This window comes from Protopterus annectens, chromosome 11.part0 (assembly GCF_019279795.1).
Source record: "Protopterus annectens isolate FY-2018-M chromosome 11.part0, PAN1.0, whole genome shotgun sequence".
Taxonomy (NCBI): Eukaryota; Metazoa; Chordata; order Ceratodontiformes; family Protopteridae; genus Protopterus; species Protopterus annectens.
The window spans coordinates 1173400909-1173417141 of NC_056745.1; the positions used below are offsets into that span (position 1 = coordinate 1173400909).

Here is a 16233-nt window from a genome sequence, read left to right on the forward strand (position 1 = left end):
TGGGGACCTAGAGGGAGACAGAGAAATCTGGACCCTGGACTTAGTGTGTTCCCTGTGGGTAAGGAAACTCTGATTGATGCAGAGAGTTGCATCTGGAAATACTGGGTGTATCCATTTTTCTTCCAAGTGAATGTCCCTCTCCAATGTCAGTGGTGAGGATTCAGGCTCCTTGATTACTGGCCCAGAGTGGAGACAGCACAGTACCCATCAAGATGTAAAAAGTAACTGGCACTTAGAAGCCATGTAGCTAAAACACTATGTCCTTAAGGAGTCATTTGGATATATCTCATGGGCCTCCCACTACAGGTTGTTTAAGGTATTACAAAGTGAAAACTCTAGCTTGGCTGGGTTTTTCTTGCATTTTTACTTTACAGTTTGTGTGACCTTTTTACATGTCTATATAAAGTAGGTACATTCACATTTGTGCACACACAACTCTCTGAAGTATAGTATTTTTCAAGTCTCTAAGTGACCTTGCCCTCATAAGTACTTTGCAATGTCTTTCTTCTGTATGACATTCAACAAGTGCCAAGTTCTGATTGGCATGCTGCCAGCCAGAGCGCAATATGTTTTTTTTTTTGCTTATGACTGGCTCTGGTGAATGGGCTGGGGGAAAGTAGTAAACTAGAAATTCTTCAGGCTAGGTATGAAGACACTGAACAGAAGCGACTAGCACAAACAGAGAAATATGGAGGGGAAAACACAAAATGAAACTAAGTTCTACACTAATTTATATCAACTTTCTTATTTTGATGTATAAGAAACAGTTCTAAAATGCAAAGGCATATTGGTTTCAGAAGACATTTATTGCAATGGTTTCATCAACAACATACATATTAAAATGAGCAGCACAGTTTTGGATAAATAAAACAGTTTAATTAGACAACAGGAAGAACTAGAATCAGGAACCGGTAATAGCGTAAAAAACAAATTTAATTTCCGCTTTCGTCACAACTTCTTCAGAAAACACATGATACTTTACATTAATCAGTATATATAGTCATATAAAAAACAATTAATCAATTACTAATGCAAAATCCATTTAAAAATATATACATATATTATTTATGTGCTAAAAAAAGCCTTTAATTCCAAATCAAAGTTACTTTTGTTTTTGTTTACATGTAACTTACGGTGTTTTAAAAAACATTTAAAATTTATACTTTCATTCAAACCAGGAAAAACATCAGATTTTAATTTTATTTGCCATAGACATTCCCGCTGTTCTATATAATTCTTATGATCACCAGCCCTACCATCTAATTTGCACTTTTCTAAAACAGAAAATAAAAATTTTTTGAAATTAGGGCATAAAATGGAATGTTTGTATAACGCATTATTCAAGTCTTTAGTTTTTATGGCATATAAATGTTGGTCATACCCACATAAAAAGCTGTGCAAGAAGAACATACACCAACGTAAACTACCCCTTCAGTATTACAATCTATGTAGTCACTAATCTCAAAAATCCTATTGGAACTGACAATATCAATATAAGGTCCCTCATGAATGTATCTACAAACTTGACAATTTTGACATCGATACATGCCCTTCTTACTAATAGAATAATTAACGGAATGTTTCTGGTTACTTTCCAAAATATTTTTAAGGGTGTTCCATTTACGAAAAACAAAATATGGTTCAGATCCTGAAGCACGTGAAATATCCTTATTGCCTTGTATGACCTTCCAATTATTGAAAATATTTTTAATGTGATCATAATCACTACTTATGTCAAAGGTACACACTAACTGCTCAGGGCTCCTGTTAGAATTATTGTTTTTGTGAATGCCATGACAATCATGAATAATTGCAGGGAAGTTAGTAGACCTTTTGTGGAATATTTCTTCCCCAGTGTTAAATAAAAATGTCTGATCATGCCCTCTTTGTAAAAATAATGTGACTATAAAATGAAATTCATTGATCAACATTTCATCTTTAGATGTCATTCTACAGGCTCGGATAAATTGTCCTCTAGGGATGTTTTTCTTCATATAAGTGGGATGGCCACTGTTAAAATGTAAATAGCCATTGGTAAAGGTCTGTTTTCTATAAATTTTACTATGAAAAGATTTATCTGATAGATCCCACCATATATGTGTGTCTAAAAAATTCACCCCTAACCCGACATCGCCTAATGTAAATTTAATAAAATTGGAAAAAGAATTAACTTTATTAACAAATGAATTAACTGTATCAACATTACCTTCTATGATGAAAATCAAGTCATCAATAAATCTACCAAAAAATAAAATATTAAACATATTTTTCAACACTGCGAGGAACTCCAACTCCCACCATGCCATGACTATATTCGCAAAAGCCGGGGCTCCCGGGGACCCCATAGCAACACCACATTTTTGTTTATAATAGGCCTTCCCAAACTTAAAGTAATTATTCTCAAGAATGATGTCCAAAAATCTACAAATAACAGCAATACCAGAATTGTTAAATATTTTTTTCTTAGCTAAATAACTTCGAACGTCTTCAACTCCTTGATCATGTGGTATGCAGGAGTACAAAGCAATAACATCTATGGTAAATATGATGTGTTTTTCCGTATCAAACTGAATATTGTTCAAGAAAATTCTTATTTTGTCCAAAAAATGCCATGAGTCTCTGATGTAGGATTCATTATTATAAATTAAAGGTCCTAAAATGGCATCAATGATTAAAGAAATACCTTCGGTGACTGAGTGAGGTGAGGACACAATAGAGGATTAAGAATATTTTTATGAGTTTTGGGAACTCCAAATATAACACCAATCTTGGGTTTATCAACTGTGCAAAAATTGTATAACGTAAAGTTGATTTCCCCAGATATCAAGGCATCGTAAAGATGTGAATGTACTGTGCTAAAACTCCTCAAGATATTAAACAAAGGAACACATTCATATTCATTTGAATTATTAAGAATGTCCAACATTCTAGAATTATATTGTTCTTGCTCCATAATAACCATATTAGAACCCTTTTCATTTAAGGCTTTTAAAGAGATACATTCATGAGGGACCTTATATTGATATTGTCAGTTCCAATAGGATTTTTGAGATTAGTGACTACATAGATTGTAATACTGAAGGGGTAGTTTACGTTGGTGTATGGATTAAGGAACATTTATATGCCATAAAAACTAAAGACTTGAATAATGTTTGCTAAATATTTCATTTATGCCCTAATTTCTAAAATAATGCGCGTTTTATTTTCTGTTTTAGAAAAGTGCAAATTAGATGGTAGGGCTGGTGATCATAAGAATTATATAGAACAGCGGGAATGTCTATGGCAAATAAAATTAAAATCTGATGTTTTTCCTGGTTTGAATGAAAGTATAAATTTTAAATGTTTTTTAAAACACCGTAAGTTACATGTAAACAAAAACAAAAGTAACTTTGATTTGGAATTAAATAATATATGTATATATTTTTAAATGGATTTTGCATTAGTAATTGATTAATTGTTTTTTATATGACTATATATACTGATTAATGTAAAGTATCATGTGTTTTCTGAAGAAGTTGTGACGAAAGTGGAAATTAAATTTGTTTTTTACGCTATTACCGGTTCCTGATTCTAGTTCTTCCTGTAACTTAATTAGACAACACATCTCAACAAATAATTTGTTACTGTTACAGCATTGGGAAGTTTTCCACTATCATTGCAGAGGCTTAACAGTAATTTGTAGTAGGAATAAGTGACATTGTAATTAAGGAGAAAAATAAAAAATAACCAGACACTTTATATTCACACCACGTATTTAAGAGGCCAAATGCATTTAAATACATGATAGTTTACAAGCTATATTACCAGTAAAATACCACATTTTCTTTTTCTCATTTCTATACTTGCTACTTTTCATTTGGGAATGACTGAATGAAAAAAAAGACTTATGGAACTACGAATAAAAAATCTATTTTACAATAATAATCCCTGAAAAATTCTATAAATAGTGTGACCCACTTCAGTTACTGTTGTTAAATCACTAAATATTTAACAGAGCAAGCCAACTGTTTGATAATAATACTTCAAACACTGGACATCATCTGTTTACTGCACCCAAAACTGTAAACCAGTTAGGAGCCTTGACATAAAAGACTAACTTTGCTTCCTTTAGATTTTGTGATATACAATATCGTAAAAAAGTTTGTGACAAAATAGTAAGTCTACACATAGAAAATTTATTTTCATGCTTACTTAAACGGTGTCCTCTTTAAATATATAATACACCTTGTAGGGCTAAAGAAAAATGACAACACATGGTACATGCCTTTACCATCACATTCTGTGGAAATTGCAGTTCTTGTAAATCACATTTTTTTTTTTTAAATATGGAGTAAGACTCTTTAGGGTAACTCATTTTATAAAGTATATCTATGACTGAATAAGCCTTACTCCCCTTAAAGTGCCATTGAAGGAATGAATTCTGGGTAACACAATGCCTAGTTTTGTGAAATCCCTCATTAAAAAATATAAGGGAAAGAAATGGATGTTGCTTTGTAACTCTAGCTTTGAGGCAACACTTAAAGAACAAAAAGAAATTATACACAGCCCCTTAAATAAAGCAGCTAAATCTGCCTTACATGCAACTTAAATGCCAATGGCATTTGGACACGTTAATAACATCTAGTCTGCAGCTTGAATCTTAATTAATATTAAATGGAAAGAAACATTTACATACACTATATTACAAGAACAATGTCCCTTTTCCAGGCAATAAAATTATACAGCTCCATACATTCTCACATTTTGTAAGTTCTTAGCTTTACTTTTTAAAGTTTAGTATTTAATACTTATATATCAGCTAAAACATTTCTTCATAAATAAGTACAAAAACTTTCAAATACATGAAAAAAAAGCTTTTTTTTCTTTCAAAGATTGGACACCATAACGTCAAGCAACACAGGAAACAAACCTCCATGACATGTTAGACATTTTCAGAAAGGAGGAATGGATGAGTAAATCCTTGACAATAGCTACCCTTCTCCAAGAATACTTTCCACAAAAAAGGCAAACTCTCAAAAACATTAACAGTACTTAAGACCAAAATAATTATTTGAGGAAACTAAGCAGCAGAGCTGTGTTTTCAGTGAAATTTAAGACAGTCAAAACTGGGTCCAATGAATAATAACCATAAAAGTGGCTTAAAATATGTTTTGCGTCCTAAGCCTGCTAAGAGTTAAGCCAGGGATGCCTTAGACATTCTCTAGCAGAAGCTCGCTTTTCTGGAACCATTTCAAGCATAGGAGTAAGGAAATCAGTAAACTGTGCTGCCTCATCATGAGGCCAACCATATTTCTCCACAAGAACATCATAGAGACTCCAGGGCTTGAGCTTGGTAATGTGTCGAAGTTCTCCTGTGTACACAAAAATAAATATGTTAAGTAAATTGTGTGTGTATACTATACACACACACACATATGTGTATGTGCATACACAATATACATGCAGATATTACTTGAACTGGAAACATTTATACTCTTACTATAGTTTCAATATTATAGTTAAGATACAGAAAATTTACTAAAAATGTACGGTAAAACAACTTGCTCCTTAAAAAGGGAAAAGACTATCAGCATGACACAAAAAATAGAAGTGATAATTTAATTTTTATTTCGTCTTGCACGTGGAAATAAAAAATAGGAATGCAGTAGTCCTATATTCTTACAACTATTCTCAGGCAATCCATAACTTAATGGTCCACATTAGCAGCCAGAAAACATCACCCATCTTTTTAAGTCATTATTCTAATATTCACTTTATCCTATGTAGAGTCACTAGGAACCAGAGTTTACTAGAGCAAGAAATGGACATAAGGCTTAAAACAATCTTATATATGAAACAGCCCATAACATGACATATATACATACTCAAATACATGGATTACACACAAGTACAGCAATGTACTGGACTACCAATTCACCCAGCAGCATGCCTTTAGGATCTAAGAGAAAACAAACTCTTATAGAAAACCCATGTGGGCAAATGGTAGACAAGCAGCCTTCACTCAAAGACACCTCAGCTGAGAAGTGAACCAAAGCAGAAAGTGCAGCAATGCTAGCTGCAGAATCAATATTCCACTCACATCTTGCTTAGAAGCATCACATAAATAGGCGAATTACATGAAAAAAATAAAGGACTCTATCCAAATTCTTTAGCAGGAAGACAAAGATCTCGCACACTTAGAGAAAATATAGACAACACATTTCTGTTTAATATCACAAGTACATGCTTAAACTTCAGACTTTTTCAGTTTGAAAAGGAAAGTTTGTGAAGACATGGGGAACATTTCCATTTCATTAATATAAAGTACAGAAAATTCTAAATAACACCAGCAGTATAATTAACTAACAAGTGCAGAAAGAAGGCTCTACATTTTATTGCCCCATTAAAAAAAATTCTAATAAAATGCTAAATGCTATTTAAGTGTATTGCATGAACCCAATCCTATTTGGTGATCTTAACTAGAAGCCTCAGAAAATTTCAGCATAATATGAAGAATAACAGTACTATAGAAAAATATTCGCAATCAAGAGTTTCTGCTTCAGTGCTAAATAACACAACTTAACAAAACTCAGAGTGAGGAACATTACATTTCACAAGGACTGGGGTTCAGTGGAGTCAGTAAATAGTGTTGAGGAATCAAGGGTGATGGCATGAAGAAAGGTCCTGAAAATACAAAATTTAATTTAGTGTAACAATAACAAATAAGACTTATAAGCCACATCTGCTGTTCACCAGAAATGAATTATATGACTGTACAGTGCAATGTAATAAAGGTAAAGGCAGACAATGTTTTACACAGCTTGGTTAGGCCAAAGCAATCTGATACTGCCATAAGACAAAATGAAAGCCATGAGAAGTGCTAATTTTTTTCAATATAAAATATTAGTTTGCTTTTTCTTCTTAAGCAAATGTGCAGTGGGATTTAAGCAGCCTGCAACTGCACACAGTTGTACACTTATTTTGTTCTGAGCGAATATGACAAAAATTCCTTTATGCATCTGAAGAGTTAGTTGTTTTTTTTCACTGCTACATTTTCCATGGAGATGAGCTGTCTGCAGATACAAACAATCTTGAGATTTCTGAGCATTCTTTGTTGAAGGAAATGCAAACTTTAAAGGTACAAGTATAAGCAATTCAGTAAAAAATAAAGTTTGAAATTATTGGAAGTGAATGGGAAAAGTAAAGTTGTGTACACTTACCATAAATGTAGATGTTCGAGTGTATTCACTGTTGCAGTCATCACATTTGGGTTATCCCTGCCAGGGTAGCCTTTGGCCGACCCGAATACCAGAGGCTTAGTATTTCTGTGTTGGTTGCTGTCGCTTCAGGATTGACGTCAGGTTGTCAGTAGTATAAAGTGCAGCTGATGCCATTACATCAGCTTTTCTTGCCTGTCAGGAGCCCCCAAGTGGGAGCCAGGATATGGTGGAAGAACCCCCACCAGTAGAAAGTAAATACCAAAAAGTTCCTTGTATGGAGAGAGAGAAGAAAACGGGGATGGAGGGAGGGAAACCAGGGCTGCAACAGTGAATACATTCGAACATCTACATTTATGGTAAGTATACACAACTGTACTATATTCTTCGTGTTTCACTGTTGCAGTCAACACATTTGGGTTGATTCCCAAAGCTGAGGAAAATGGTGGAGGCAGTCAAGGAGACTAGGAGCTGGCTAGGATGCCCTGCAAGACTGCATTGGCAGAGCCTACCCTGGATTTGGAGAAGATAGGCAGGTGGTAACACTTGGTGAAGGTGTGAACAGATGTCCATGTGGCAGCCTCCAGGATGTCTCTGGTGGGACTCCTCTGAGGAAAGCTGCAGAGATGGAGGCTGCTCTGGTAGAGTGAGTCTTGACCCCCTTAGATGGAGGTTTCTTGTAACAGAAATGGATGCATTTGGAAATGGTTTGTTTGGATATGGCTTTGCCCTCTGCCCCTGCAGCAAAGCTGACTGGGTTAGGGATAAAGGAGGGCAAATGAATGGATTGGTTGAGAGCCACACTGGACACCACTTTGGGCATGAAGGATGGGTTAGTCCTGAGGGACACCCTGTCAGCATGGAAGATGATGAAGGGCTCTACAGCCATGAGTGCTTGTAGCTCAGATACTGTTCTGGCTGAAGTGATGGCTAGAAGCAAGGCTGTCTTCCAGGAGAGAAACTTTAACTCTGCTAAAGATGCTTGTTCAAAGCAGGGCAGGGAGAGCTTAGGTCCCACGCTGGGGTAGGTGCTCTTCTGGGTGGCCTCAAGTTGCTAGCCCCTCTTAGGAACTGTTGATCAGAGGGTGTGAGAAAAGTGGGCACTCAGTGTTGAAATGAGCAGAGATAGCAGATGCATGACTTTTAATAGAGAAGGACAAACCACTGTGTAGCAGGTCAGCTAGGTAATCCAGGATAAGAGGTAGGGAGGGCTGTGCCGTATTAGCTCCCTTAGCCTGAATCCAGGTGCAGAACCTTTTCCATTTGTTAGCATAAGACTTTCTAGTACTAGGGCGTCTAGCCTCACGTATAACATCTAGAACCTGTTTACTGAGATTGGCAGCTTGATCAGTGGTCAGGGAATAAGCCAGTCTGCCAAACTTGAGGGTCTGCAAGTTGGGGATGCATGAATTCTCCTCCCCTCTGGGTCAGGAGGGTTGGGGTCAGAGGGAGATGCCATGGTGGCAGTGGGGACAGGCTGTGCAGCAGTGGGTACCAGTGCTGGTGAGGCCAGTCTGGGGCAATCAGAATTGTCCTTGTTTTTTCCTCCCTTATTTTGATCAGTACCCTGGTAATGAGAGGTAGTGGGGAAATGCATAGTCCAAGATGCTGACCCAGGGAAAGGATAGGGCATCCACTTTCCAGGCCCTGCAGCAAGTCTCCCTGGTGCAGAACTTGCTATGCTGATGGTTAGAGTGGGAAGCAAAGAGGTCGACTTTCGGCGTGCCCCATTTCTGAGTTATTCGGATGAAGGCACTTTGGTCTAGCTGCCACTCGTGTGGGTCCAGAAGATTTCTGCTTAAGTTGTCTGCCACAGAGTTTAGACAGCCTGGCAGGAATTGTGCTAACAGGTGTAGTTGCATGGCTGAGGCTGTGTGCCAAAGGGTCATGGTGGGCCTACATAGAGGGTAGGAGTGAGTCCCTCCCTGCTTGTTGATATACCACATCACAGTGGTGTTTTCTGTTTTGATCAGGAGAGCCCCTGGGGAGAGAAGGGGCCTGAAAGCTGTCAATCATGCTGGACAGCTAACATGTCTTTTTGGTTGATGTGCAGATGCATTTGCTGTGGGCTCCTTTGGCTCTGTATGCACCTGCCCTCCAGGTGTGTACCCCAGGCATAGTCTGATACGTCTGTGGTGAGGGTCTGGGCGGCAGGGGGTGGTGAGAAAGGTAGTCCCTTGTTGGGGGAGCATGCTGCTGCTCCAAATAAAATCTTTCCTTGAGCAAGGTATCATTGGTATAAGAGTTTCCAGGTCTTGAGAGTGTTGACACCAAAGGCTTTTTAGGTACCATTGAAGTTTCCTCATATGCAGTCTGGCATATGGAATGAGTAGAATGCAAGATGCCATGAACCCCAGAGCTTGCAGGATTTTCCTTGCAGATAACTGGGGTCTGGTGGCTAGTTGAGAGAAGTAGGCTGTCAGGTAAGTTTGCTTTTATGGTGTAAGGAATGCCATCTGGGATTCTGTGTCCAGGCTTTCTCCCAGGAATATAATCCTTTGGGTGGTTACTAGTTTGGATTTCTTTTCAATGACAGTGTACCGTAGGGAGGTCAGTAGGGACTTTACAAAGGTCAGGTGATTGAGCAGCTTTTCCTGACTGTCTGCCAGAATTAGGCAGTCATCGAAGTATGGGTAAATCTGTATATTTCTTTGTCTGCAAAAGGCAATGGCGGGAGCCAGGCATTTTGTGAAAACTCTGGGAGCAGTAGATAAGCCAAAGGGAAGCGCAGAGAGCTGAAAGTGCAGAGATCCTTCCCTGAAACGTAGATATTTCCTGCAAGATTCCCTAAAAGGAATGTGGAGGTAGGCCTCTTTTAGTTCTAGGGTGGCTAGCCAAGCATTCTTGGACAGCAATAGGTAGTAGTTGGTGTAGGGTGAGCATTATGAATTTTGTTATCACCAGGAAGGTGTTTAGAATGCAGAAATTGAGGATGGGGTGTCAGGTGCCCTCTTTTCTGGGTACCAGGAAAAGTCTGGAGTAGAAACCTTGCCCTATCTATTCTGCAGGAATGTGCTCTATTGCCCTCATAGAGAGCAGGGAAAAGACCTGCAGTTTTGCCTCTTCACACTGGTTTGGAGGAAGATCTGGGAACCCTTTTGGGTTTGGGAGAATGTGGAAAGAAAATATGTATCCCTGGGACACTATGTTGAGGAGCCAGCGGTCATTGGTAATGGTAGCCCAAGTGCTTGTGTGGAAGGAGAGTTTTCCTCCTAGGGGCAAGTGCAGGTGGGCAGAGGGAGGGGGTGGTGGTGAAGAGTCATTGTGAGCTCTAACCATGAGGGGGTGGCTTTGCACTCCCTGGTTTGGAAGTGGAGAAATTCCATTGCTTTGATCTCTGCATTCCCTGTGGCTGCTGTCTAGGGGTCTGTTTCTCTGGGGTCTGGGCTGAACTGATCTGGAGGGGAAAGGAAAGGACCAGTGCTTGGAGGGGCAATGCCTACTGAACCAGAGTGGCTGGACCTGTAGGAAATCCTTAACTGTCTGCATAGATTTTGCTTTACTTCCATCTTTTTTAAGACCTCCTCTGCCCTGGAGCCAAATAAGTTGTCTTTGTGCAAAGGTGCATCCAATAATTTAGATATGACATGGTCTGGCAGGGCTGTTCCTTAAGCCAAGCATGCCTTCTAAGGACAGAACCGGTGACTGCTGCCCTGCAAGAAGCTTCTAGGGTGTCAAAACCACAGTGTAAGGTGTGCTTAGTTATATGACTTGCAGAATGCATTAACCCTTGTAACTCTTTATTTTCTGCACAAGCAGGAAAGGATATTTTTTGTTTGAGGAGTTCCATGGTATGTTGCTGAAATTTTAGCATATTGGAACTGACAGTTTAGTGCTCTGATAGCAAGAGTAGAATAGGTGTATACTTTTTTACCCCATCTGTCAAGTGCTCAGAAATCCCTATCTGAGGGGGTGGGATTCTTTGCAGAAGTTGCTTTAATTTCTTTAGGCCTTTGGGAAATAACCTCAGGGTCAGCAGTAGGATTTTTGAAAAGAAATTTATATGAGTCAGGGACTCTGTAATACCTGTCAGGTTTTCTGGGAGCAAGAGGGAGGGTGTCAGAAGTCAAACTAGATTCCATGAAAACATCATCCACGACATCCAGGACAAGGGGAATGGCCAGGGGTCTGTGCTGTGGAAAATCTAAGAATTATCTGAGTCTCTTTTAAGACTGAGGGTAGTCCTGATATTTTCATTGGAAATGCTCCCTTAAAGTATGAAGGGTTTCCCCAAAAGAAAAAGTCCTTGGATGGAGAGGCTGAAGGAATGGATTCCTCTGCATCAGACTCCTCATAAGCAGAGAGGGGTTGCATGTCTACATATTCAGATGCATCAGAGTCATCAGACTCCGGTTCAGATAAAAATACTGGGGACAGATCTTTATTTCTTTTGGAAGGGGTAAGCTTGGCTTCCCATGAACAGTATTATATGGTCTTCCACCATTTTAAACATTTGAGGCTGAGGCAAGGAAGCAGGCGTCTGAGACTGGGTTGTCGGTTTCTTGGCCGTGGTTCGTACGCTGGGCCTTAAAAACTCAGTAGTTTTCAAAAGAACAGTAGACGTGCAAGAAGTTGTCAGTTTGTGTCAAGAATTGGTAGTGTGAAGTACTTCCTCAGAAACTGGTTCCTGCTCAGCGGCCATGAACTCATCCAAGGTAGAGACAAATGCAGGATCCTTAGTCGAAGAAGAGTTTTGCTGAATACCAGACTCCGAAAGGGTCTCGGTAGCGGCCTGCGAATCCACAGAAGTGGGCATCAGGGGCTGTAAAAGTGCTTTACTGAGGACCAGAGAACTGACGACTAGCTTAACGGAAGTGTCGTCAGTAGGTTTGGACCTGTGCGGTCTGTCTCTGTCTTTATCCTTACTTTTTTTGGAAGATCTGCTGTCGGATGGCTTACCAAAGCCATATCAGAATGCGAGGACTGTGAGTGAAAAAATCTAGCTACAACAACGGCCCGATGACGTATAGTTCTGGCACTGAACAAAGCGACAGCGAGGGACATCGTGGTCTGGGCCTAAGCAAGTGATGCAGTAAGAATGAAAGTCTCGGTGTGGTATGTGCTTTCCACAGGCAAGACAATAGATAACTTTTTCTGACATCGGTTAGTGCAAGAAAAAAGGATCCCCAACAGGGTACTTAGCTTTAGAAGTCTTCAGCTTCAATTCAGAAGCCGAAACTCGGGCAGTGGCTGACTGGTACTCGAGCAAACTGCTTCTGGCTCCTTGGCAAGAAAGACTGATGTAATGGCATCGGTTGCCTTACTTTATACTACTGACAACCTGATGTCAGTCCTGAAGCGACAGCAACAGATGAGGAAATACTAAGCCTCTGTTATTCGGGCCAGCCAATGGCTACCCTGGCAGGGATAACCCAAATGTGATGACTGCAACAGTGAAACATGAAGAACATCAGCAGCTACCTTAGCTGCCTTACTACTTTAATGCATTTAACAGAACAGTGTATAATTTAGTTTTATTTAAAGACAGACAGTGCATTTTTTCTTAAGGTGAAAAGTTAATGTTTTCCAAAAGCGTACAAGCTGCTTTTCACATCTGGGACAGGAATAAAGGTAAGAAAATAACAGACACCAATCAGTGTAAGTGCAAACACAGGCTGTAACATGTACTTTAGCATGGGTAACCTTAACTTTACGTTAGGTAATGCCTGTGCATGAAGCAGTTGATTTGGGGCACTTGTTCATATTTGGAGGGTTAAACCTCATTTTTTAAAGAGATGCATTGTTTTGTGTGTTCACTCTAAGTTTATAGGTTATGGGGTGTTCTGAAAATGTATTTAATGTTTTTGTTTGAGGATTTTCATTGAAAATAATTCCTGAAAATGTCACATAGGTTCAAATGGAGATGACAAGGAACAACTGTATAAAAAGATCAGCCTGCCAAACATTAGTGTGCATGTAACACAAACGTTAGAAATATATATTCAATGAAGCTGTCATGTATAATAGCTGGGAACAATAACTTCATATCATAATGGCTATGCTATCCATATTATCTTGAACCGCAAATGGACTTACAGGTATAGACAAAAAGGTAAGAACATTGAACTGTATTAAGAGATGCAGAGTGCAAACAACAATGGTGCAGGAGACACATTTGGAAAGAAATAAGCATGTCAAATTGATAAAGAAAGGACATCAGGATGAATATTCAACAGAATATCAGGGACTAAGGAAGGGGTAATTATACTAATTTCAAGAGGAGCTGCAACAGTGATAGAAGAGGAAAAAATAATAATCATGGCAAATTTATGGTAGTAATGGGCTACTGGCAAGGGAGGATGATTACTCCAGCACATATTAATATTCCACCAAAAACTGCTATTATGGAGTTTAAGAAAAGTTTGGGAGAAATAATGAGCTTTCAGCAGTGAATATTAATTGTACATCGGGACTAGAACTTGATTTGCAACACAGTAATGATGTGTCTGGAGGACATAGAAGAGAAACAAATAATGAAAATATTGGTATGGAAGATGTGAATTCAGTAGTAGGAACTCGGAAAGAATTTACATGTTATTCCCCAAGTTACAATAATTGGGTTAGACGAGACAGAATTTTTATTTCACAGGAACATGTGCATTTAATTCAAAGCTTCATTACACATTCAATAACTATTTCAGATCATGCGCAAATAAAAACTAAGATAAAAATGCAGGGTAATGAAGTAAAAAATTGGGACACTGGTGCTTTCCCAACCACCTGTTAAAAAGAGAGGAATTTTAGGAATGGATAGTGGAAATTATTCAAGAGTTACTATGGAAGACAGAAATTTCTTCAAAACTTATAGCTATTGAGTGGGATAAAATGAAAATAGAGTGCAAAAAATAAGGTAGAGAGAGATATAGTTAAGAAGTCATGTGAATTATTTAGAGGGGCTGATAAAGATTAAAGTATTATAGAATAAGGGGAATTTCACAAAATAAGAAGAGGTGTAACTGCAGAGTGCTAAAGACAAAATAAGGGAACATTTGGATAATATGCATGGGTTTAGAAAGATTGCTGTCAAGCAACTATTTTTCTGATAATAGCCCCAGAACATAAAAACTTTTAGCACAACTTAGGTAACAGAAAGTACTAAGAGTTGTTCAGAAACTTAAGGAGCATAAAAGAATGTGTGTGTATACACACACACATATATATATATATATATATATATATATATATATATATTATACATGCATGTATATAAAACCACAGATCATGTAGAGATATTTCAGAACTTTTATAAAATTTATATAAAGCAGTGAAATTTGAAAATCAAGAAAGAGCACAAATGGAAAGCATGAGGCATGCCAAGGTTAGAGGTAGATGAGGCTAAATGGTTAACAGTTAACATCAGAGAAGAGGAGATAAAAATGGTAATGAATAACCAATCTGCGGGAAAGTCTCCTGCAACAAAAGGTATTCCTGTGAAAGTTAAGCAGGAAGAAAGTAGTAAAGATCTGGGAGGTTTTCAAATTTCAAAATGGCTGCAAACCGAGCAAAAGCTTAATTTCAGCTCCCCCAGTGTGAAAACAGAGACTCAGAAAAGAAAGCCAATGAACTTGCCTTTCTGGGTACATTTCAGTAACTGGCCAGTAAATACATTGCCTAGATGCCATCAAAAAAGAAATTCAGAGAACCTGAAAGAAAATAAATCAGAAAAGTTGAGGAGAAAACATTGACTGGGAAGAATTCGGCAGCTGTTCAGCAAAAAGCAGTGCAAGCTCCAACTTTGGTGCAATAAATAACTTCCAGTAACCTGGATTAAAAATATATCAAATTTACTCCAAGCTGGTTAAAATAAATGAAACACTGAAGGAGTACATAAACTCAAATAATAAAAGGCTGAAAAAAATGGAAGAAGCTTTAAACAGATATTCAGATGGGGTGATAAAACTGCAAAAATCAGAGATAAAAATAAAGAAAGGCTGGCTGAATATGAGACTTTTCAAGAAGAGGAATTTCAAAAAATCCACAGAAGAAAGTACACCAAACCAACAAAGTAAAAAACAGAAACCAGGATGACGATCCAACCAAAGATTCATTCTATCGTAAAGCGCTTTTTGTTCAAACAATATTTGAAGTTTATTTTTTACTTTGTTGGTTTGGTATTTCAAAAAATGGAATTAGAGGACAGAGCATGTAGGGAAAACCTGAGATTTTCTGCTGTATCAGAGAAGCTGGAAGGATCAGACTGCATTCATTTTATGTAATTATTCTAATACTCACTCGCATCACTAGGAGCCAGGGTTTACTGGGGCAAGAAATGGATATAAAGCTTAAAACATTCTTATATATGAAACAGCCCATTACATGACATATATACATATTAAAATACATGGATTACACACATGAACAGCAATGTACACGACTACCAGTTCACCCAGCAATGTGCCTTTAGGATCTAAGAGAAAATTGAAACTCCTACAGAAAAATCATGTATTCATATGGTATACAAACAACTGCGGGGGAGGGGTTGTTTTAGGGCATTGACATAGGTTCAAATGGACATGACAGAAACAGCTGTATAAGAGATCAACCTGCAAAACATAAGTGCATGCACCTAATACAAAAGCTGGAACTAGACAGTAAAAAAAACTGTTACATATAGCAGGTGGGAATAAAAACTTCTTAACATAATGGCAACACTTTCTATATGGTCTTTAAATGTAAATGGTCTCACTGATATATACAACAAAGAAAGAGTAGTGAACTATATTTAAAAATGTAGAGTGGAAATAGCTATGTTACAGGAGACACGTGGAAAGAACTAAGAATATGAATTTGATAAAGAAAGGCTTTTAGGATGGTTATTCAGCAAAATATCTGGGACATAGGAAAAGAAAGAAATTTATGAAAACATTTGGCAAGTAAGTTGTGAATTCAGTAGGAGTTTGAAGTAAATTTATGTATTATTCTCCAAGATATAAAAACTGGGCTACACTAGACAGAACAAGACGTTATGTACCCACCATAACGCTCGATGTATGTAGTCCATCTCACCTTACATTCTTACTCGTTGGTTCGGAGCCAA

General features: G+C 38.0%; 1 protein-coding gene across 2 annotated transcripts in view; it reads right to left on the reverse strand.

Annotated features, from left to right (window-relative positions):
* Positions 1–4863: 4863 nt before the first annotated feature.
* The window catches only part of SRPK2 (SRSF protein kinase 2), a 3154866-nt gene continuing 3143496 nt past the window's right edge, over positions 4864–16233 (reverse strand). For both annotated transcript variants that reach the window (XM_044088527.1, XM_044088528.1), the window contains one exon: positions 4864–5351. In XM_044088527.1, coding sequence (XP_043944462.1) covers positions 5167–5351 — 185 coding nt within the window. In that variant the 3' untranslated portion in view covers positions 4864–5166. The remainder of the gene's footprint in view (positions 5352–16233) is intronic.